Raw genomic sequence first — 24,106 nt, 5'->3', positions numbered from 1 at the left:
TGAAGAATGTACTGTGCTGATCTAGTTGTAGTTCCTTACTGCTGCCACTGGAGTGTGGTAAAGAGTCATATTTGACTAGTAGATGCTAGATATTTACAATATAAAAAAAACAGGTTGTGTTTATGTACACTCCTGTCTTTTTCTCGTGTGTTTTTGTCCTGTTTTTTTTGTTAGTCAGATTATTATTGTAGTGGTTATATCCTCTATTATCATCCCATATTCCTGCAGCACCACCATCAACACAGATGGAATAAAGCTGCTCCACTGTTCTGTGACCAGGACAGAAGCCACATTGCTCATTTTGAATCTTGAGTCGTCCATCAGCTGGTATCTTTTCTAGGGATGACATGTGATAGACCAATAATTGCAGCACACCCTCATCATGCATATTAATAATGTGACAAGGAAGGAAGTCAGGCCTGTCTTAACCGCTCGATCAGCTTCATCTCTTACTTACTGTGATGCCCACAGAGGAGAGCTGTCTTTTCAAGAACATATCCTCCTTTACTGTGAGTAGAATTGTTTATTGGGGTGACGATATGATATTTGTTGTTTACATGATTTACCGGCTGATGTGCTTTAATGACTCTGAATCCTCACAGATAGATAAGGGCAGCAGCAAGAGGATGTATTGTCTTCTTTCTCTCTGTGCCACTTACTGTATGTCTACATTTAGCGCTCCTATTCAGAGCAACCTATACTTTATGTATTAATAATTTTATGTTTGATATGATGCAAAACTTTAAAACTTGCAACTTGAAACTGCTGTTTCTTTTAATTTGCACGCTGAAAGTTAAGTTTTGTTATGTTACAGATGACACACAGTAACTTTTAGTCCTCCGAATCTGTTGTAACTTACAGTCTTGTAACCTTTTAAAAAGGCAGTAATGGTTCATTAAGGGGAAATTACAGCCAGAACTGTGTTGGGAATTCATTTGAACAATTACATTTTCAACAGAAAAAGATCACAAACCCTGCCCCCTCACACTTGTGGACTTCAGTGTGATATTTCCATGCACTGAAACAGTACTGGGGCTTTTTGTTATCTATATATCACACCACAGCCATTAGTAGTTGGCCAAGCCTCAGCATTGTTTATCTTTCTGCAGAGTTCACACTGAGTGTAAACAGAGAGGAAAGTAAGAATAGCATGTTGATTATCTTGTACAGTGTTGCATTAAGGTTCACAGATATACTGCTGTTCTGTCACAACAACAGGATCATAACAGACCAACCGGGGGGAGTTTTACTGACTGAACTTACTGCACCGTCTCTCCAACATATCGCCATCTGGTGGAGCCTGAAACCCACTGTACTATACTTTGTTAATAATTATCAGATGTAAGTATACAGCTGTCTTCCTCAGTGTAGACTTATACAGAAGTAACCAGAAGAGAGGACAAAACTCAGTGACACAAAAATTACCATTAATAAACAAAAAGAGCTATAACCTAACAAACATTTTTAAGCTAATACTTAATTACAAGTAAAAGCAGACAAAAATATGACTTTGTTGCAACCCTTGCTAGCATCCCACAATACTAACCCCTCATTCTTACATAATCAACATAAAGATCATTATCACCATCAGTCACTACTATTAGTGTAGTTGTTGCTACTGTTGTTGCTGTGCACCTTTGTCGCAAAGTGCTTGCTCATGGTGGGAACTGTTGGGTCTCTGTAAATCATTTTATAAGGAGTACAGTCTAGACCTGCTCTATTTTGAAAAGTGTCCTGAGATAACTTCTGTTATAAATTGTACAATTATAAAAATAAAATTGAGTTGAATTGAATTGAAATTGACAGATCCAGCTATAGTTTGCAAAACTGTTACAGTTATAGTCAGTCAGTTACCGACTGAAAGCATAAAAAATAATGTGAGGGAGGAAATCTGTAAGCAGAATTGTTTATTGATATGATTAGTGTGTCTTGCAGACATTATTGACCTGCTGATGTGTTTTTAATATGAAGTCACACTGACAAAAGAAGAGAAGCTATGAGTTTAAAAGCAGCAGCGAGTGGATTTGTTATCTTCCTTCTCTCTGTGCCAGGTACTGTATATCTATATATTCTTGATTTTTTTTTTTTTGTAGGACTGGTTGTTTTATTGTGGTGTTAGTCATCTGATTGGAATATTTACACACATACAATATCTCTCTGCATCCTTTTACCTGAACATCTAAGTGATGTGCATCATTGCAGAGTACGATTAGTGCTGTTTCAGTTGACTGTATAACTGGAGCTGGTCGTAAGGATTCAGCAACTTAAGAGTTGAGCAACACATGTCTGTATATCCTTTATGAGAGAACAAGATAACATCAATCACAAGCTCATTGACACCAAACTTGCCAATTCATTGTGTTTCTTGCTGACGTCAGTGCAATGTTTCCATTCTTTGTATGGTTAACAGCAATTTGCCTTTCGTCATCTAAATATAACACACAGTAGCAGCCGAGTGTCAATTCATGCTCACACTCTGTGTTCAGTGCTGGAATGTAACACAAGTATGATTTCTCAAGTACAAGTACTGTACTTTGAGTATTTCCATTTTATGCAACTTTATTCACCACTATGTCTCAGAGGCAAATATTCTGGAAAATGCATTGTTACAAAGCCGTGGTCACTTTTTAGAGATACGTGGACAACATGATGATCTTCTTGAGCATTACGCATTACTGTAGATTAAACTACCTACCAGTGTATAAAGTAGTTAAAACTAGCACAGCCTTATACAACTACAGTAGTAAAATGCAATATACTGCACACATTGCACCAATAATACTAGTAGAACACTGAAAGGGACCGTTTTTCTGCATGATAAGTACTTTACCTTTTAAGTAAATAAAATGTTGCTGATAATACTTTCACACATTTACTTGAGTAAGGTTTTTAATGCAGGAGTTGTACTTTTAGTGGAGTATGTTTACAGTATGTAACATTGTGACATACTGGCAGAAATAAAATGTAATATTCACAGGCATGTGTTCATTAGTGTATAATATAATATATAATATATATAATCACTTTTTTTCCCGTTGGAATTAGCTGTTATTATGATCAACAGAGGGAGTTGGTCCTTTTCTACAGAGTCAGCCATGTTTAAGAACAACAGAATTAACCAAATACTTCCCACTGTAGTCTCCCCTACATACTAGATGCAACTAGATGCCACAAAATTCTACACACTGTTTAATTTAAGTCCACCACTGTCTGTGTTCTAGATTTCTTTGAACTTTTCGATCAAACTAAACACAAACCTTACTACTGAGTGGGCAGAGAGGAAACAAAACCAATTTTACACTCCTAATAATAAAAGTTTCTTCCCTGCATGCATGTTTGTTAAAGGTCCAGTGTGTAACATTTAGGAGGATCTATTGGCAGAAATAGAATATAATAATACATGTATGTTTTCAATAATGTAATCACCTGAAAATAGGAATTGTTGTGTTTCTGTTACCTTAGAATGACCTATAGACGGTGCAAAAGGATGCCTGCAGTAGCCCAGAAGGCACAAACCAAACACTGGCTCTAGATAAGGGCATTTGCAAGTTTTGTAGCCACTGTAGTTTCATCTTCGTGCTTGGGGAGGGGAGTGTGAAGCGAGGGAGTTGCGATCTGCAACTCTGACACTAGAGGCCACTATCACACACTGGTCCTTTTTAAAAGCTTATGTCTAGGTCCAATGTGTTCCTCACCACTATGCAAAACTTTATTTTTTACGTCTTCACCGTGGCTTAATGGAGAAATAACATCTTAAAAGTCATAAATGTGATTAATAACACAAGCATATAAGAACAGAAGAAAGTAAGTGACCATAGGAGCAAAAACATTACTTTTCTCCAGTTGTTATCACAGATGTCTTTGTCTTATCAACTTGCAGTGAAAGGTTTAGAACCAAGTAATTTATTTTAAAAAGCCAAGTGAAATCTATTTCCTGCAGATTACCATGTTGAAGAACCTCCACAGATTTGGCTGTCTTTCCTCTTGTGAATTTGACTGATGTGCTCTGTGTTACAGTGGTACAGGGTAAGAATGGCTGGGGAGTGACTTACACCTCTACTGAGATCTGTGCCTTGGAAGGATCAGCAGTGGACATAAGCTGCACCTACAGATACCCATCCAATGAAGCAGTTGTAAAAGAAATGTGGTTTATCAAAAAGCCTCATGATCAACCTATGGATCTGTTAACAGATTCAGACTACACAAGTCGTTTGGACTATAATGACCATGATAACCGCCACACTCTAAGAATCACAGACCTGAGAAAGAATGACTCAGTTATTTATAAGTTTAGATTCGTAACAAACAACGATGCTTATACTGGTTTACCTGGAGTCACTTTGTCTGTCACAGGTAACATTTTCATTTAAACAGTTCATTACAATTGTCATATAGGAAAGACCTTTGTGTGTCTGCTCGCCTGTGTTTACTTTGATGGTATAGTTTTACATTTCTGTTCTTGGCATATCAGACCCAGAACTCCAGGTGCAGGTGGAAAGATCATCAGCTCGGTTGGAGGTGAAGTGTTACAGCAGGTGTTTTGTACCGGATACTGCTTCATATGTCTGGTACATTAATGGGCAGAAAATGGATGAAGAAACCTCTTCTCAAAGGGTCTCTGTTAATGATCACGGCAACTATTCCTGTGCTGTTAAAGGATATGAGGATTACAGCTCTCCTCCAGTGTGTGAGTTTACTCCACAGTGTAACTAACAAGAAATGTAATATGACAAAATCAGGGAAGAAAATGAATGTGAAATGTGAGTGAAACAGCTCATTTGAAAGCAGCAAGCTGTTTAATGAAATGATAGGATTTGCTCATTTCTGACTGTTTACACACTTTTGGTGTCAGACACATTTTCATACTAAAGTTGATTTATGTTCTTATTTCCTCCTCCAGATATTCTAAATCTTCCAACAGTGTTAGTGAGTCCCTCTGGTGAGATAGTGGAGGGGAGTCCGGTGGCTCTCACCTGTAGCAGTGATGCTAACCCAGCACCTACTTATATGTGGTACAAAGAGAATGGAAATCCAGACCTTCATCTTCCCAGTGAAGAACCGCTGCTTTTCTTCAGGTCCATCGAGTCCTCTGACTCTGGAGAGTATTACTGTATGATACAGAACAAGCTGGGGGGGATAAAATCTGAATCCATCTTAATTGATGTGAAATGTGAGTGAAACAGCTCTTTTGAAAAGCAACATTTGGGTGATGACTCTCAGCATTTTAGGCTTGCTTTGTTGCTCATATCTGCTTTCTTCTGTAGTTTTGGTTTTTCATTGATTTGTCCTGCTGTTAAAGGCTTTCAAAGCATCAGTAATTCACAAAACCAGGCTTTGTCATTATTTTATATTCAATTCATATAACTAATTCTCCTTCAGATGTTCCAAAGCTCCCCTCTGTGTCAATGATCCCAACTGGTGTAATAGTGGAAGGACAGTGACCTGTAGGTGGTGAATCAAAAATCTCTATAAAGGAGACTAATTCTTAAAGAACACGAGCATTACTGCGCTTGTTCCTTGTGCGTTTACTCCACTGTGCCACAAGTGTCCAACTTTTGCCCTAGGTTACTATACAGCTTATCACACATAAGATTACATTTTAACTCAAGTTGAAATATGATTTTAATAAGGAACACCAGTCATGTCAAGTCAGTGTGTGAATGAGTGGAACATGTAATGCAAGTAAGAACTAGCAGGTGGAGGCCTGGGTGGAAGAGAATTAAGATACATAGAGAGAGATTACGATTTGGAGTTTATATTGATTTTATTACTGATTTATGCTTCTCCAGATGCTCCAAGGCTTCCCTCTGTGTCAGTGAGTCCCTCTGCTGAGATAATGGAGGGCAGTTCAGTGACTCTGACCTGTAGCAGTGATGCTAACCCAGCAGCTACTTATACCTGGTACAAAAACAACCAAACACTGTTTCAAGGACCAGAAGGTATTCATCATTTCATCTCCATCAGCTCTGAGGACAGAGGGATCTACCACTGCAAGTCTGAGAATCAGTATGGAAAGATCATGTCATCGCCTCTATCAGTAGATGTCCAGTGTAAGTGCAAAACAGCATATGGTTAGTACAGTTATACATACAGGAGTGGTAATTCTTAACTATAAGGGAAAAATCTAATATATATCACACACATCATGTTTCATTTTTTTGTTGGATGTAGTTTGTTTCTGTGCATGGAGAGAGCATCAGTCAATGGTAACTATACCAGTGAGACATTTCATTTTTCCTGCCACAAAAAAACTCTTCTAAAAAGCAATGAGTCATGCAGATAAGTGGTTACAATGTGTGAGATTTGAAGATGTCTTACTGTGATAATATCAAGACTGAACAACAGCAAACATAGACTTTTCTATTTTGTTGTCATCAGAATATTTGGAAAATACTATAAATTCTTATTTCTACACACAGGAGCTATAATCAGATAATTTACAAACCAATGGAACCTATTAATCCTTCATATAATTCACCAAACAGAAGCTCTTACATATTGTGCATTGTAACATTTGATCCTATGTCTTTCCATACCATCCCCAAGATCCTCCGAGGGTTCCCTCTGTGTCAGTGAGTCCCTCTGGTGAGATAGTGGAGGGCAGTACAGTGACTCTGTCCTGTAGCAGTGATGCTAACCCAGCAGCTAATTATACCTGGTACAAGGAGAACCAAACACTGTTTCAAGGACCAGGAGGTATTCATCATTTTACCTCCATCAGCTCTGACGACAGTGGGATCTACCACTGCAAGTCTGAGAATCAATATGGAAAGAAGTCTTCCTCTCTATTCATGAATGTCCAGTGTAAGTCACATGAGTCTATTCTATTATTAATGATACAAAATTCCTTCAAAATCATGAATGGCAAAATTAATGGACTGTGTCTTAATATGTATTGTCCTCCAGATGCTCCAAAACTTCCTTCTGTGTCAATGAGTCCCTTAAATGAAATAATAGAGGGCTTTTCAGTGAATCTGACTTGTAGCAGTGATGCTAATCCAGTAGCTAATTATACCTGGTACAAGGAGAACCAAACACTGTTTCAAGGACCGGAGGGCATTTATAGTTTCACCTCCATCAGCTCTGAGGACAGAGGGATTTACCACTGCAAGTCTGAGAATCAATATGGAGAGAACTCTTCATCCGTCTTTATAGATGTTCAGTGTAAGTAAAAAACATTTGCACATGGTTGGTACATTTAAAGAAGTGGTTAGTAAGTTTAAATCATTTTTTAACTTCCTAAAAATATATAATATATATTTCATTGATATATATTGTTTCTGTAGATGGAGAGATCATCAGTGATGGATAAAGATAGTGAGACATTCAGTTTTTCCAGCCAGAAATTAATACAAATATTGTAGATCATTGGTTGCAGCCCTAATGTGTAAGATTTTAAAAACTGATGTTTAGTGATAGTATAAAAAAAGACAGCAACCACTTTTCTTGTACAAACAAAAACGTATGTGGAACAATACGCATGGAACAAACTAATTATTTTATATAATAATCAAATAGAAACACTTACAGTTGCATTTGATTTTTTGCATTGCATTTGATCAAACTTTATCCATACTAACCTAAGATCCTCCGAGGGTTCCCTCTGTGTCAGTGAGTCCCTCTGGTGAGATAGTGGAGGGCAGTTCAGTGAATCTGACCTGTAGCAGTGATGCTAACCCAGCAGCTAATTATACCTGGTACAAGGAGGATGAAGACTCACCAAAAGCATCAGGACAGATCTTCACCATCACTGACTTCAGACCTGAACACAGTGGGAATTATTACTGTGAAGCCCAGAACAGAAGAGGACGCCATAACTCCACCTTACATCTGATTGTTGTAGCAGGTAAGTTATCATCAAGCGGTCATAAGATTTTGTGAGTGCGCACAAAAATCTGGACAGAATTCCTTTCTAACACCCTAATTAAGTTTTTGTGTTTACTCACTATTTTCTAGGAGCATGGAAATCAATAGTTGCTGTCACAGTTCCTGTTATTTTACTTGCTATTGCATTGATCTCTGTCTTCCTATGGATCATGTAAGCAGTTCTTTTATACCAAATAATTATTCATGAAGCAATTTTAGAAGTGAGTGTAGCATTTTAGTTTAACTTTTAAAATAAATTCTCCTGACCAGAAAGAAGAGGGCCTCCGAGCAACCGCATGGGGCTGGAGAGACATCAGACAGCAGTGAACGGGTAAGGACGTAGACCCATTCTGGCCCGAACGTTTAGTTGAGACTGCTGCGATCTAACTTCCTGCTCAACATTAAAAAAAAAAAAGCATATAAACACTTGGTATTACTTTTTGGTCTCAGACCAGTGGGAAAGTCTGAGGGCATGTGGTGGATGTCTGGAGATTGCTTGAGAAATGCATGGGCCTGGGGGAAGTGAGAAGTAGCTGAAGACAGTCTGTCAGAGGGTCGTATATGTATGTGAAATAAATAATTATCTGTCCAATGTCCACAGATACAACCAGCAGAGCTGCAGGATGATTTTCAATATGCCAGTGTCCGCTTTTGCCAAAACCCAGGAGATCCTATCTACTACAACATCAGACCAGTTCAGCCACAAAGATACAAGGAAGAAGAAGATATGGTCGAGTATGCTGCTGTAACATTTAACAGTGCTAATACAGCCCAGAGGTGAGAAGCTCCTCACACAAGAACATAATCAATTACAGTTGGAAACCATTAATGATGTTTGTATCTTTTACAGTGATACCATATCTTCAGAATCCCTTCATTCAATGTATCTCCCTTCCAGGCCCAGAGGTCATGAAGCTGTGGAGGATCCAGCTGCATTGTACAGTACAGTCAACAAAACCCCCCAAAAATGTGGAAAGAGGAATTTGTAGTCTACTTTCCACCCATGGTAAGATTTTTTCTCCCTCCTAGTCTTTATGAAAGGAAACCACATTGAGTTTTAAAACATATTCTTCAGATCAGGCTTGTCCAAGAATGCAGGTTGACCATACATGTTAAACACAAATTTAAATTTAGGCAGAACATATGACAGTGTTCAATTTTGTATTTGACTTAGCATAGGTCAACCAAAGAATATGTAAAGTGCTCATGAATTATTGCATCAGATTGTGAATGTGACTTGTGTAACATGGCCTTCTCTCTCAGATGTTGACTGGTTTCATCTGCGTGGAGGCAGATGGGAGGAGCTGTTTTTAAAATAGTTAGAACGGTGAAACGTTATCCCTCACCGGCTTCCCACCCACAGACACAGACAGCTGTCAACTCCCACTGTCAGAAATTGAAACCCATGTCCCTGTGGTGGGTGAGAACTTTGACTACCATTAAGTTTTTCACCACCTGTTAACACTCTTGTTGGTTAACATACTGTAATGCATGTCAGTGCAGAATGTCAAGCAAAATGTGTGTATGGTGTGTATATTTTCCTCTGTGAACAATAAGATATATGAGCTGTTCTAATGGCTGGTCAAATGATTTTGGTGGCTCAAGCAGGAGAATGTAAAATTGACTATAGAGTTTCTGACGAGGTTAACATTGCATTATGCAAGAACCCTTTTTTGGCTCAAAAATGTGGAAATTGTTTCTAAAAAATTATCCTGAAAGTGGCGTGCAGGTGGAGCTGTCACCTCCCATCAGATTTCTATATATGAAGCTGTGAATTACTCACAAGTTCGATAAATAAATAAACTGTGACCTGGATGGGCTGGATAATCCTGGAAACTGCAGCTGTTCGGCTGATTGATTTTGGCCAAGGAACCTTAACAAGAAGAGGAAGGAAGAAAGCAGTATTTGGATGGACAGCACAGTAGATATGCCAGCGATTGGCCAATGGTTACATTAGCATATGGACATATTGCTGGTGCCTGGCAGCCTTTCTGCATCTCTTGTCACTTTAACATCACATGCATCCCAACCTTCTGCCTCTGTAAGGCGCAATCAGTTGGGCCATTCCTGGGAGCCTTTGAATGTGAGACATGGTAACTTGCTTTTCTTGATTTTGTGATTAGTGCAGGTGTGGACACTTTCCAGAGAAATAGTTATTTTACATTTAAGAAGGCTGAAATAAAACCCAGTTTCAGGACTTGTCTCTGGAGTACTGTATCAGTTAGCTAACAGTTAAGAAAAACACCAAGCAATCACTGGGAGGTGGAGGAGAATGCCCATTAATCTATGTGTAGTTTCCTTTTCCTGCCACCAAGTTTAATTATCTTAACTGGTATTCACTCAAATATCTGCCAGTATCTTCACACACATTGACTGTCTGAATTTTCTACTGCTGTAAGAATACTGTAACATTGTCTATATGGCTGCTTTCTTTATTCTTATTTCAGATCATATATGGCCCACCTGTTTTTGTTCTACGCCCGTTTGTAAATGTAACATTATGTTTGCATTTGTCCTCTGCTAGTAGTAACAATTTTTCTCTGACTTTGGATGTTTTAGTCATGCTTCGGTCGCAATCTTCTTAAACCTGAAAGGGTATTTGCTGTTTATTGTGGTTTGGTGTGCTTTATAAAGTCTCCTACCTCCCAGTTGTTTTGTACTCTGCGGGGTTAAATAGAGCGGATTTATAAAATATTATTGACAGATGTCGACATCTGGCCTAAATTTTGTTGAAATGACTTGATTTATACCTGTTCACCTTCAACAAGACCCATATTTAGTTGAAATAAGGTATTCATAATCAATACCTCTCAGCAGCTAGGCAGCAACACATTTCAGTTTTCAAAGTGTTAGTTGAATTTATTGTCACAACAGGTTGACAGCCTCTCTGTGAACTAGGTGAACTAAGAAAGGTGACTAGAAAGGGTTTTTCGTTCCCACTCCTGGGCACTACTTTCTAAATGCACCCTTGTGAAATTTTTTAAAAAAGTTCTCTGCAAAATATTTATATATATTTAAATATATATAATATTTTTGTCACAATCCATACATTTATATGAATATGAATAAAAAGTCTATAAAAATCTTAGACTTCTGGCTTTATTTGTAACTTAATTTGTATTCATTTTAGCAACGCAAAGTATTTTTTAAAACTGACATTTATACATAAAAACCTGAGGTCAAGTATGAATTAAGACCATGGAGTATGGCAAATGTATAGAAAATACTCTTTAAGCTAAATTAAACATTACCATGGAATACTTTGCAAAACACTGATGAGTTATACATCAACATTTTCAACAGCCACTGTGTAATCAGAGGAAGAAAAAAATCAAAACGCTTCCCGAAACTGTCAAGCAGTTAGACCAAGGTAGGTGTCTGCCTCGACAGATCAATGCCTTTACATACTGATATTACTTTTAGGCTATATCAGGTTTAGGTAATAACATAGCGAGCCAGTGTTGGTTCCTCAGTTGCATCTGTAATCCAGGAAATCAGATTGTACAGTTTGAGTGGCACAACAGAGTTTGCTTTGTTCACATTTCCCTGACGTGGGTGGCCAAGGGCACGTCATATGGGGAGAGTTAATACCAGTTCTGCTCTATAAAGTGTCCTTGTGTCTGTCTGTAGTATTGATGGAGGCCCCTGAAGTTGGTGTTTGCAGACCAGCTGTTGTACTTTTACAATTTACTTTTGTTGTCCTTTTATTGTCACTTTCAGACTTACACATGTTGCACCTCTTCTTTTTTTTTAGGAAGTTACAATTATTTAGCATGAAGTTAGAGAAAAATCCACATATCACACGACCAAAGTTCCCTTCGATGGAAGGTGAAGAAGAGGTGACATGTTTTTGTCTGTGCTTAAACTGCATTCAGGGACAAAATGATTGTGTGGCCTCCATTGAAGGTATTCTAAGGTATTCTAACAAAAAACACAATTGTGATTATACACTAATGAACACATACCTATAAATATCTTATTCCATTTCTGTTAATAGATCCTCCTAAATGTTACACACTGGACCTTTTTAAAATAGAGGAACTGCATTTGTTTAATCTAGTTCTACCTCAGTCTAGAAACCCAACAGGTTCATCACTTTAACGCAGACTGAGTGCATGAGGGGCCACGATTGGTAAGTTCACTTTTAGAGCACAAACCCATAAAAAAGTGTAAAGTGTAGTGACTACAGAGGAAAGTTATCAAGAAGATTTGTTTATTAATGTGACTGGTTTATGTCTTGTGCATAATATTCAATGGTTGATGTTTTATTGTCTCTGAGGTCAGACCGAGAGGAAAGAGGAGCAACTATGGGTTTAACAGCAACAGTCACTGGATTTGTCGTGTTCCTTCTCTCTGTGCCAGGTACTGTGAATCTACATTTACATTTTAGGTAATTTAGCACACTTATTTGAAGCACCTTCTTGTGAGTGTAAGAAAAAAAATCTTCAATCGTCTTTAAAAGTCTTCAGAGTTTTGTAGACAAACTTTTTTACACTTTAAGACAGTAAGAGTAGCATGGGTGAAAGAGAAGATTCTGAGATGCACTGCAATCTTCTGGATAATCCACTTAGTATCATAATCTGATGTATTAAAAACAAAGAAAATTTCTTCCTCTTGTCGAATATTTATTTATTGAATGAATATTTGTTGGAAAATATACCTGCCTCTTTGTGAGGTGGCGTCACAAAATTTTAAGCCCGAAAGGAAAGTGTTGTAGACCTGGAACTTTGTGTCCTGGTTCATTTGAAGGGCTGAACAATTCTTACATTCATATGTTTATCTGCACTAGTTCAGTCTCCAGTAATGTGCCCTTTTATTATTTGCATATTAACTATGCACACAGCTCACTGTTCTGCATTTCTCTGCAGTTCCCTCCTACACTCAGAAATGGCTTTACTTGCCTTTACGTCCACCGTAGCTTCTCACTTCAAAGTCCAAGCTGTATTCAAATGCTGGTAATTTGCAGCTTTTAGATGCCACTAAATCCTACACACTGTCCTTTAAACAAAAGCAGCTGCCCCTGCATGTAGCGGGGACTGCACTGATTCTACGCATCAAAGTCTGTTTACAAGTATTGGGAAGTAGCCTACTACTGCATATGTTAAATGACTGGTATAAACACTTTTGTGGATCTACAAAGGAGCTGTTTAAGGTCTGATACACTGAGTCAGCCTAAAGACAAAAACATCTGGAGTTGTGTGGATTTAGAAAGAAGTGAGTTTACCAAACCTCTGGAGTGTCCACATATAGAATATTGGGCGTCAACAGTTATCCAATAAAAGGTTCTAGCCAGACATGTAGATACTAAACCTGAACTTCACATCTCACAAGCATACACAAGTTAGTTTGAACTAATAGACATGCATGTTGGCTGGAGTTGCTCTACTGCTCCCCCCATCACGTTAACATGATGAAGCACTTTTCCACAAAATATTGTACTCTGTCCTCAGTTGTAATGTATCTGATTGTGCTTTCTGATGTGCTCTGTGTTACAGTGGTTCAGGGTCTGAGTGACTTGGGAGTGACATACGCCTATACTCAGATCTGTAAATTAAAAGGATCAACAGTGGTCATGCCCTGCACCTACAGATACCCATCCAGTAAAGATGGCATTAATATTATAGTTGTTGAGCAATTCTGGTATATTCAAGCGTACAAGGGTCTGAAAACAGACTCAGATTATGCAGGCCGTACAGAGTATATCTTTCATGAGAAAAACTGCACTCTGAGAATCACAGACCTGAGACAGAGCGACTCCGCCACGTACTACTTCAGGTTCATAACAAACAAACCAGGTATGAAATGGACTGGTCAACCTGGAGTCCAACTGTCTGTCACAGGTAACATGAAGATGAATTATTTTTTCTTTTTTCAAATGTTGTACATGATAGAGGCTAAGGTGTGTGACAGCCCAGTCTGTTTACCTGGTACAACTTTGACTGCTGGAAGTACTGATAACTTAAAATGACATACAGCAAACAGCAATGTTGATTTTAGCAGGTATAATGTTCACCATGTTCACCATCTTAGTTTGGTAGCACGCTTAACATGTGCCAAATAGCAAGAAACACAAGGTAAAGCTCGGGCTGATGGGGATGTCATCAATTTTGCGGGTTCTTTGGAATAAACAAAACATATTGGAGACATTTTTGGCTTGAGTATGGTGCTAAAAGTGGTTATAATTTATACTGGGGGAGACATGAATGTGCCATATTTCATGGAATTTAATTTATAGTGAGATATTTCACTTTATTATTATTTCATAGTGTCACTAGATGAAAGTCAGATATGAAATTGATTGTGATATTATATTTTAGGCACTGTGATAATCCAACCAAAAGTTCATATAATATATATAATATTTTTTGGATAGTCCCAGTGCTTTACTGTTACAATTGCTTTGATGTGTGTTACTAGTTACTTTACATTCTTCCTCACATATCCAGCCATCCAGATGAAGGTGACCAGAATAACAGTCAACAGTCAGTCTTACACGGAGGCAGAGCTCAACTGTAACAGTAGCTGCAGTCCAGATAATCCTCTTTCTTACGTCTGGCTCAAGAATGGACAGAATGTTCTGCAAGGAAGTTCCTCTTATACAGGCCGCTTTTCTCCTGGAGACAACATCTCCTGTGCTTTGACAGGACACGAGGGTTACCCCTCTCCTTCATTGTGTGAGTATCGATGTGTCGTATCACAAACAAAATGTCAAACTTTTCATTTATTCAACTTTTATGCAAACTATTGGGCATGTAAATATAAACTATAAATTCTCATCTTTTAAACTTTTTTTTTTTTTCTCCAGATGCTCTCAAGGTTCCCTCTGTGTCAGTGAGTCCCTCTGGTGAGATAGTGGAGGGCAGTTCAGTGAATCTGACCTGTAGCAGTGAGGCCAACATTGTAGCTAATTACACCTGGTACAAGAAGAATCCTCTTCCAAATAATGAACTTCTCAATATAGAACCACAGCTTGTCTTCAGGTCCATCCAGTCCTCTGACTCTGGAGAGTATTACTGTACAGCTGAGAACGAGCTGGGGAGGAGAACATCTGAATACGTCTCTATTAATGTGAAATGTGAGTGAAACAGTTTATTTAAAAAATGCTTGATTTTGTCAGTTTGTCAAGCAGTATGTTGTGCAGTTCTCATTAGCTGTAATAGATGTTTAAGGGGCAGTTGAAGGTCACTATTGGCACCCAGACTCAAATATACTGTATGTGACACTAAAGCCACACGTCCTCCTTTTACTGTACAGTTAATTTATATTATCACATCTCCTCCAGATGCTCCAAAGACCTCCTCTATGTCAGTGAGTCCCTCTGGTGAGGTAGTGGAGGGCAGTTCAGTGAATCTGACCTGTAGCAGTGATGCTAACCCAGCAGCTAATTATACCTGGTACAAGGAGAACCAAACACTGTCTAACGGACCGGAAGGCACATATAATTTCACCTCCATCAGCTCTGAGGACAGAGGGATCTACCACTGCAAGTCTGAGAATCAATATGGACAGATCAACTCTTCATCTCTATTTTTAGATGTCCAGTGTAAGTAGTATAGTGTAAACCCAATGTTTAAGTCAATAAGGTACTTTTTGTGAACATAATCTGTCACTCCTCCAATTTAATATTTATACATTTCAGGATGATGCAAATTATTGGAAATGTTAAGGCAGAAGAAAATCTAATCAAACGTGTTTACTCAAGTTGATCCTGTCGTTATATCTCGACAGTATGAATTTGATGCATTCAGCGAGACAAAACATCATCAAACATAAAGTAAAGTAAAAAGTCATGTGGTTCTTTGGCTATCTGTCTTTTCAACAAAGCTATGTAATAAGCAAATACATTGTATTTCTCATGACACATTGTGTGTGCAAATATTAATGTAATGCATCTTTCTACAAATTCTCCACCAGATCCTCCGAGGGTTCCCTCTGTGTCAGTGAGTCCCTCTGGTGAGATAGTGGAGGGCAGTTCAGTGACTCTGACCTGTAGCAGTAATGCTAACCCAGCAGCTAATTATAACTGGTACAAGGAGAATGAAGACTCAATAAAAGCATCAGGACAGATCTTCACCATCACTGACTTCAGACCTGAACACAGTGGGAATTATTACTGTGAAGCCCAGAACAGAAGAGGACGCCATAACTCCACCTTACATCTGATTGTTGTAGCAGGTAATTCATTCCATTGCATTGATGCTATATCTGCTCAGCCTCAACCGACAGACATACGCAGTAATACTCTGTAACTCTAACTGAACTGTAAACAGATTTTGATGTGTAAAATGTAAATATGCATTTAGTTATAAGAATATTATTGAAGTACTCCTACCTTCTCTTGAAGTTCTCTCTTATAATTTGAGTCTGTGACACCCCAATTAACTGTCAGTGTTTTCATGTGATTCCCATTTCCCAGGAGTGTGGACATTAATAGAAGTTGGAACAATCACTGCTATTTTAACTGTTATCATACTCTTCTTTGTCTTACTATGGATTAGGTGAGCAGTAAAATCATTCTTTATTGAAACACTGAAAATGTAACAATTCATCAGTCATTTCAAGCAGTTAATTCTACAGTTAATTTATTTGTCCATTAGTTTTTTTGCATTCATTTCCCCATCCAGGAAAAAGATGGCCCCTAAGCGACCGTCAGAGCCTATAGAGAGACCAGATAAGAATGCACAGGTGAGAAAGTACAAAAGATGGTTCCATGTTTCACATAGTATTGGAAAAGTGAACTTGCAATCGTACCCCAAGGACAGATCGTATGTTTACAACAGGTTATAGGTTACTGCATTCATCCCCTCTCTCTCTTTCCCCGCTTTCTTGTCAGTCTTCAACTGTCACTATCAATAATATTAAAAGAAACAAACTGTAATCTCTAGAAACATTAGTCTGTATATGAATGCATGAATCTGAATGCAGCAACAAAGATGTTGTCATCAGAAGTGTTTCTGTTTGTAGTCTGAGTTGTATTGACTGATTACTTTTGAGTGGGCTTTGGTTACCTGGTTTGGTAGCCAATGGGTTTCAAGTTTGCAGTTACTGTGACTTCTGTTTGTCAGAGGATGTTATTTGTCTAATGTCTATAGGAACAACCACCAGAGCATAAAGATAACCTTCACTATGCCAGCATCCGCTTCTGCAAGAGACAAGAAGATCCTCTGTACGCCAATACCCGACCAGCTCATCTCCAAAGACACAGGAGGGAAGAGGATGCAGGCAGTGTGATGTATGCTACTGTCAAATTTACCAATGACAGTCCTGCCCCAAAGTGAGCAGCTCTTCACACAAACATTACAGTTCAACAAGGTGTTTGAGTGTTCTGGCCTTTTCTCCAAAGCTTCTGTTCTTAACTTAGAAGAGAAGATTTAAACTGAGCAGGACTTTATCAGGTGGCTTCAGTAGCTGTATTCTGACCCACAGAATATAACTTTTAATTTACCCGAGTGATGACAACAAGTCTATGGCACAACCGCTTGTGAGAAATGGGTTGAAATAGCGTGCAGGTTGCATATAAACCACAGAACAACCAGATTAATAAATCTTTTTTTTTATCTAAAAATTCAACAGTGATATAGAATATTATGCAAACTGAAAGTTTTGTTTACTCTTTATGTAACCAGAAGTTGTCTTTGTATATTAGGCGTTATAGAATGATTGTCCACACGAAATCAAGCACGTGTTTATTTCTTTACATCTTTACATATCTAATTGCACATTTTTTAAACAGTGTTTAGTTTTATGATTACTGTTGGACTAATTGTGTATCAAATCTTTAAAATCCTTTACAATTCTCCCCCTCCCAAAAACAGAAGTCAGGAAACTGGAGCAGATCCAGCGGCATCGAACAGCGCAGAAAACCATGAAAACCAGAATGTCTAATCTACTGTTCATACATGGTAATTATTAGTCTTTTATCTTTATGAAAACAGGTAACTACACAGAATATTTATTTCTCAGAACAGACACACAAACTTAAATTAGGATTTTGAATAAAACATTCAACAGCGTTTTTCACCCAGCACAGATAAGCTTTAACAAACAGTTAAAGTATTTATTTATGACTTTACCTGAGCACATATTATATTTATATTATGTATGATGTTTCTGTGGACACCTGAGAAACGTTATTCCAGTGTTCACAGGCTTGTTAGTTCTCATTTAGCCTTCATCAACTCCTCTTACCTTACCTGTGTCCTTGCAGGCGCTCTTCCAGCAGATATTGGTGCAGTGCGACATCAACAACAGTGTTTGCTCAAGCCACAGATACGACTGTCTGGAGCTGAAGCCTGGGTCTGCAGATAGTTTCCACCCACTCAGTCTCATGTAATATGGTGTGGGTACATGACACTGTAATTTTTATAAATTTTTATAACATGCAGCCTCAAATGTATCATCATGTACAGAAATCCCAATGTGGAACTTGCTATTTATGGACAAACTTTAGATCTAGATGTAGTCTCATACAGCTTCAAGAGCAATATTTTAGTGATAGCAAATCAACATCTTGTAAAGTACATTCATCTCTTGTTGTGCAATATGTTATGTTTTTTTTTTTTTTGCCATTTTAAAGAAAACTGTTTAATGAAGACAGTTTGGTTTCTTGTCAATCAGGTGTAGATACTGTAGATACTTTCTGAATTGTAATCTCCATGGCATTACCACCTCAACTTATTATCAATTCTCAATTTTGCTACCTTACATATACATACATATTAGTGTTTCCTTTTATATATATTCTTTCTGTGTTGTTTTTTTTTCTTAAAAAAAGAAAACTATATTAATAGTCAAAAGAATAAAATTAGATTTTTTTCAAAAACATATATTGGGTCTATTCTCCAGTCAGTGTCCTTGAGCCGTGTTCAGTTTATTGTGATCTGCAACCTCACTGCTAGACACCACTAAATCCTACTCACTGGTTCTTTAAAACACATTCAGTTTTGTTTCTCTGTTGCATGTCTGTGTTGTTAGTTCATGTTTCACATTTAGGTTACATTATTATACATCTCTCTGCATCCTTTTACCTGAACATTAAAGTCGAGTGTGTCATTGCACAGTAAGAGTAGGGCTGTTTCAGTGAGTAACTGGAGCTGTTCATGGTGAAAGATTCAGCAGCTTGAGAGATAAGCTACAAATGTCTGTACATCCTTTATGAGAGAACAAGACAACATTTACCAAGAACACAAAAAGAGGAACCACACCTTGCTAGTTCATTGTGTTGCTTGCTGACGTCAGTGCGATGTTTCTGTTCTCTGTATTAACAGTACGCTTTCTTTCATTACCTAAATATAGAATACAACTGCAGGTTGGTCCCTCCATGTATGCATTCCTCTCCTGTATGAAATGGCTGTATCCTCACTGTCCTGCGTTATGAATGATTATTGGCCGCATCTATGCACTACCCCACTCCCTCTTCCTCTAATTGTAATTTCTCATCATACATTTGTTCAGTGTTCTTGTCTGTGTAGTTTCTGTCGCTGTTTCCACATACAGTATGTTGGTGTTCAGTTTTGCTGACTGTTGTAGTGTTAAACGTTCCCATATTAGTGTGTCCCCTGGCTCCCTAATTGCTGCATTATACAGCACAGTCAACAAAACCTGAAAAACAGGCATTGCATTTGTAATGGTTCTCTATAGAATTTGTATTCATGCAGGTTACTATTGCTTTTTAACCAGTTAGGAGCTATTTTTAGCCTTAATGAATACTTTTAGTTCAGAAGGAGTAGTTAAAGTGATATCCAACATGTGTGTGATGAAAGAGTCTCTGTCAATTGCAATGATTGAAAGTACAACTGCAAGTGATAAACAAAGTTAAAAGCTGCATTGATACACTGCACAGTAAAAAAAAAGTAAGGCTGAGGCTGCTCCACAGTGTCTGTAAGTAAGTGTGGAAGTGGAAGAGAGACCACAGCTTAAAGGTTTCTAACCACAGCTGCAGTCCTGCTCTCACCATGCCAAAAACACTTCAGGGTTTGCATTACTTTACTCTTTTTTAAACTGATCAGAACATTTATTTGAACCCACAGTGTGGAGGCTTTTACTGCATGAGAGGTGTGAAGTGATGCATCCAACTGTCTGTCACATTTGTGTCATCTCTGTCCCGGTTTAATTGACCACTGACAGACCCTAAATTGTGACCACGCTTTAAAAAGCTCTTTCTTTTTATAGTCTTTTTGGTAGATTATAGATTTATATTAAGATGTTCATAGTTTCTTGTTTTAAGTTACATCTTCTGGTGTTTTGTTCATTATGCATGTAAAGAGGAAGAAGTTGGGTTTATTTTTAACAACTTCTGTCTACTGCTTTCAGACTGAAAGATCAAGACAGTTTCCTTTCACATTAGGTAGACGTGCTTTGGATATGACTGATTTACTTCTGCAGACTTGTTTCACTGACTGTGAAGTCACACAGAGAGATGAAAGGAGCAGCTATGAGTTTTACTGCAACATCAAGTGGATTTGTCATCCTTCTCCTCACTGTACCAGGTACTGTATTTCTACATTCTCAGACCACCTTATTTCTAGATTTGATCTGAAAAGTGATGCAGTTTGATATATTAACCATTGCAATGCAGTATTTATTATGTGATGAATTATTGTGGGGTTGAAATCTAGGGGACAAAGACTCATGCATGGACCTGCTGGAAGCTGTTTCAGGACTGGAGAATCAGTGCTAGAACCAGGATTTGAAGTTAAGCTCACAGGGGCTAAGAGCCGGCCCTGGGCATGGAGAACATGCTGTAGGCATCTTGTTTAAAAAAACAACAAATGCTTCCATATAACAGTGATAAATATTCATGTAGTTACAGAGATGAGTATGTGTTTGTGACAGTGATTGCAGTCAATTAGATTTTGAGGTATTTAAAGTCAAGATACCTTTCCCCAAAACACCTGCACTGCTTCAGTTGTCCAACCTTGTGCCATAGACAGCTAACAGGTTTTCATTCCCACTAATGACTTTGGCAGGTGATAACTCCTCTGTAAGTCTTTATAATGAGATTAAATCGTGCAACAGTTGACTCTCCGTGGCAAATAGTTTGACACTAATGACAATTGTTTTATAAATGTAATTCTACAAAAATGAAGGAAAAACAAGTCTGTTCTCTGATGAGGTTATGAAGCTTATGAGCTTTTGTATCACCAGTCATATTTGTACGTAGGATGGTTTGAAAACCAGTGCAATAAATCCTATTGGTTATATGATCAACTTTGTCTTATCAACTGAAGTTATTAATTATGATTGTGCTCCTAATGTGCTCTGTGTTACAGTGGTACAGGGTCAGAATGGCTGGGGAGTGACTTACACCTCTACTCAGATCTGTGCCTTAAAAGGATCAACAGTGGACATAAGCTGCACCTACAGACACCCATCCAGGATAAATGGCCATGATACTGAAGTTGAGGAAAAAATGTGGTTTACGAGAGCAAGAAATAATGACTATGTGGATATAAGATCAGACCCAGAGTATTTAGGTCGTGTGCAATATATCCGTGGTAACAATGACTGCACTCTGAGAATCACAGACCTGAGAGAGAGCGACTCAGCTGAGTACAAGTTCAGATTCATAACAAACCAACATGATGGAAAATATACTGGTTCACCTGGAGTCACTTTGTCTGTCACAGGTAACATTTTCATCTGAATATTGATTGATTTAATTCCAAGTGTTCAACATCTTATGAAGGTTACTTGTGTCTCTCTCTCTGTGTGTGTGTGTGTGTATGTTGACAGTTCAGTCTAAAATGAAGACTTCTGTTCCTTATTCACATATTCAGATCTCCAGGTGCAGGTGAGCAGATTATTGGTCTACGAGTCTAATAACTGGGCAGATCTCAAGTGTCACAGCAGTTGTCGTCTACCTGATCGTCTTCACTACGTCTGGTACAAGAATGGACAGAAGATGGAGAGAAGAACATCTTCATATTCAGTCTCTGTTTATCCTGCAGACAGCTTTGCATGTGCTGTACAGGGACACGAGAACTCCCGCTCTCGTCCAGTGTGTGAGTTTACTCCAAGTTCCTTTACTAACATAATGCCATCTGGTGGAGCATTTTAGCAAGTGTACTGTACCCTGTGTCTTCTGATGTTATGAATCTGTGGTTTCTGCTCCACACACATAGGAAAAAAAGGAAGGCAGAGAATCTTTATGACCGCAGCCAGTTTGTTTAAAGAATAAAAAAAAGGACATACAACTAAAATGATTCCATGACACTTGGCAGCTGTTACAACCTAGCTCTCTTTTTTATAATCCAGGAAAAACACATTGAGAGAAAAGCTAATGCAGAATATGATGTGATCAAAGGCTAGTTTTTGTCTGTCCCACCACTGTATGAAACCACCGTGGCCACCTGGAACAGCTCCAGGATCAGTACTCTGGACATCTGTGATAATCAATGATACTGGACTCCTCCTGGATACATTTTTCTTCTTAGGATACAAACCACTAACAATATTTTTTAGAATAACATTTTCATCTTAAAGTTAATGTATGTTTATATCTCCTCCAGATGCTCCGAGGGTTCCCTCTGTGTCAGTGAGTCCCTCTGGTGAGATAGTGGAGGGCAGTTCAGTGACTCTGACCTGTAGCAGTGATGCTAACCCAGCAGCTACTTATACCTGGTACAAGAAAAAAGAAATTCCAGACCATGGTTATGTCAGTAAAGAACCACAACTTTTCCTCATGTCCATCTGCTCCTCTGACTCTGGAGAGTATTACTGTTCAGCTAAGAACGAGCTGGGTTGGACGAACTCTGAGCAAATCTTTATTGATGTAAAATGTGAGTAAAACACAGATTATAAGCAGTAGAGAGATGAAATCTTATACACTCTTTACTCTTTATTAAAGGAACACTTAAGTACTACTACTACTACTCAACCTGTGAAGACATTTGTATAATGTCTTCTGTAGCTCCATGTCAGGGTTATCTCAGATTGGGCTGAAGCCTGCACCCTACTGGGCTGTAGGGTTTAGTGCACATGAGCTTGGGGGTTTAGTTAGTCTTTACTTTAACAGGATAAGTCTAAGTCTTTTAACCTGCTTCCATTTCACAGTCTGCAGCTATAGTTCACTGTGCAGCAAGTATTTAAAACAATATGAGCCTCTATAGTAATGCATCAATGCATAATGTATCAATTGATGATAATCTATGTTCATGTATACAGATGCTCCGAGGGTTCCCTCTGTGTCAGTGAGTCCCTCTGGTGAGATAGTGGAGGGCAGTTCAGTGACTCTGACCTGTAGCAGTGATGCTAACCCAGCAGCTACTTATACCTGGTTCAGGGATAGCCAAAGGCTGCTTCAGGGACCAGAAAGTTATCAATTTACCTCCATTAGCACCAATAACAACGGGATCTACTACTGCAAGTCTGAGAACCAATATGGACGGATCACCTCATCACCTCTATTAATAGATGTTCAGTGTAAGTCCTTTCAAATCATGCATGCTAATATTAATGGAATATGTCTCCACACATATTGTTTAAAAACATATGCTCTAAAATGCTTTGGGTTAGGGTCACCTCAAGACCACTCGATCTCTTCTTGTGAACATATCTCCACCAGATCCATGCCAATAGTGTTCATCAAACATATTTTCTTTATTACAGTAACAGAATACATATAAAGTATATTTAGTCGGGTCAAGTATTTTTCCAAGAAATATCCTTCCTGTCCTTATTGGTGAGTTTAAAACATGCCAAAATATTCACAGGGTGATTTACAAAACAATATTTGACTTACCAAAACTTCTAGCAAACCCAGTGAGTGCTGCTTAACGCACCACTTAAAGGTCAAGTGTGTAATTATTAGCAGAAATGGAATCTAATATTCATAGGTATGTTTTCATTAGTGTATAATCACCTGGAAATAAGAACCATTGTGTTTTTCTCACCTTAGAATGAGCTGTATTTATCTACAGAGGCAGCAGGTCCTCTAAAACACAGTGGGGGCCATGTTGAATGGACAAACCAAACACTGGCTTTAGATAGGGCCTTTTGTGAGTTTCACTGCCACTGTAGTTTCTCCTAATGACTTAGGAGGTGAACGATATTCAGTTGGTTATCTGCAACTTCACTGCTAGATACTACTAAATCCTACACACTGGTCCTTTAGAAGTAATTAGGACACAAGGCAGTCCATTGCCTAGTTTTCCTATGTATGAAAATAACCCTGCAAATACATATCGATTGTCTCTCTTTACATGTTGTCTTCCAGATGGTCCAAAGACCTCCTCTGTGT

General features: G+C 38.3%; 2 protein-coding genes across 2 annotated transcripts in view; both read left to right on the top strand.

Moving 5' to 3' along the window:
• The window catches only part of LOC127354506 (sialoadhesin-like), a 140,136-nt gene that overhangs the window by 21,068 nt on the left and 94,962 nt on the right, over positions 1–24,106 (top strand). Inside the window, exon 9 of the mRNA XM_051384443.1 lies at positions 23,032–23,181. Coding sequence (XP_051240403.1) covers positions 23,032–23,181 — 150 coding nt within the window. The remainder of the gene's footprint in view (positions 1–23,031; positions 23,182–24,106) is intronic.
• On the top strand, positions 1,283–18,690 carry LOC127354507 (B-cell receptor CD22-like). The gene is made up of 12 exons (XM_051384444.1): positions 1,283–1,341; positions 1,936–2,051; positions 4,018–4,353; positions 4,472–4,687; positions 4,901–5,170; positions 5,790–5,898; positions 7,695–7,846; positions 16,283–16,364; positions 16,464–16,551; positions 16,959–17,140; positions 17,682–17,768; positions 18,074–18,690. The coding sequence occupies exons 2-11, from the start codon at positions 1,997–1,999 to the stop codon at positions 17,749–17,751; spliced, it is 1,560 nt and encodes a 519-aa protein (XP_051240404.1). The 5' UTR covers positions 1,283–1,341; positions 1,936–1,996; the 3' UTR covers positions 17,752–17,768; positions 18,074–18,690.

Source organism: Dicentrarchus labrax, unplaced genomic scaffold (genome assembly GCF_905237075.1).
Source record: "Dicentrarchus labrax unplaced genomic scaffold, dlabrax2021, whole genome shotgun sequence".
Lineage (NCBI taxonomy): Eukaryota > Metazoa > Chordata > Actinopteri > Moronidae > Dicentrarchus > Dicentrarchus labrax.
This window is presented reverse-complemented; position numbering and strand designations above follow the sequence as displayed.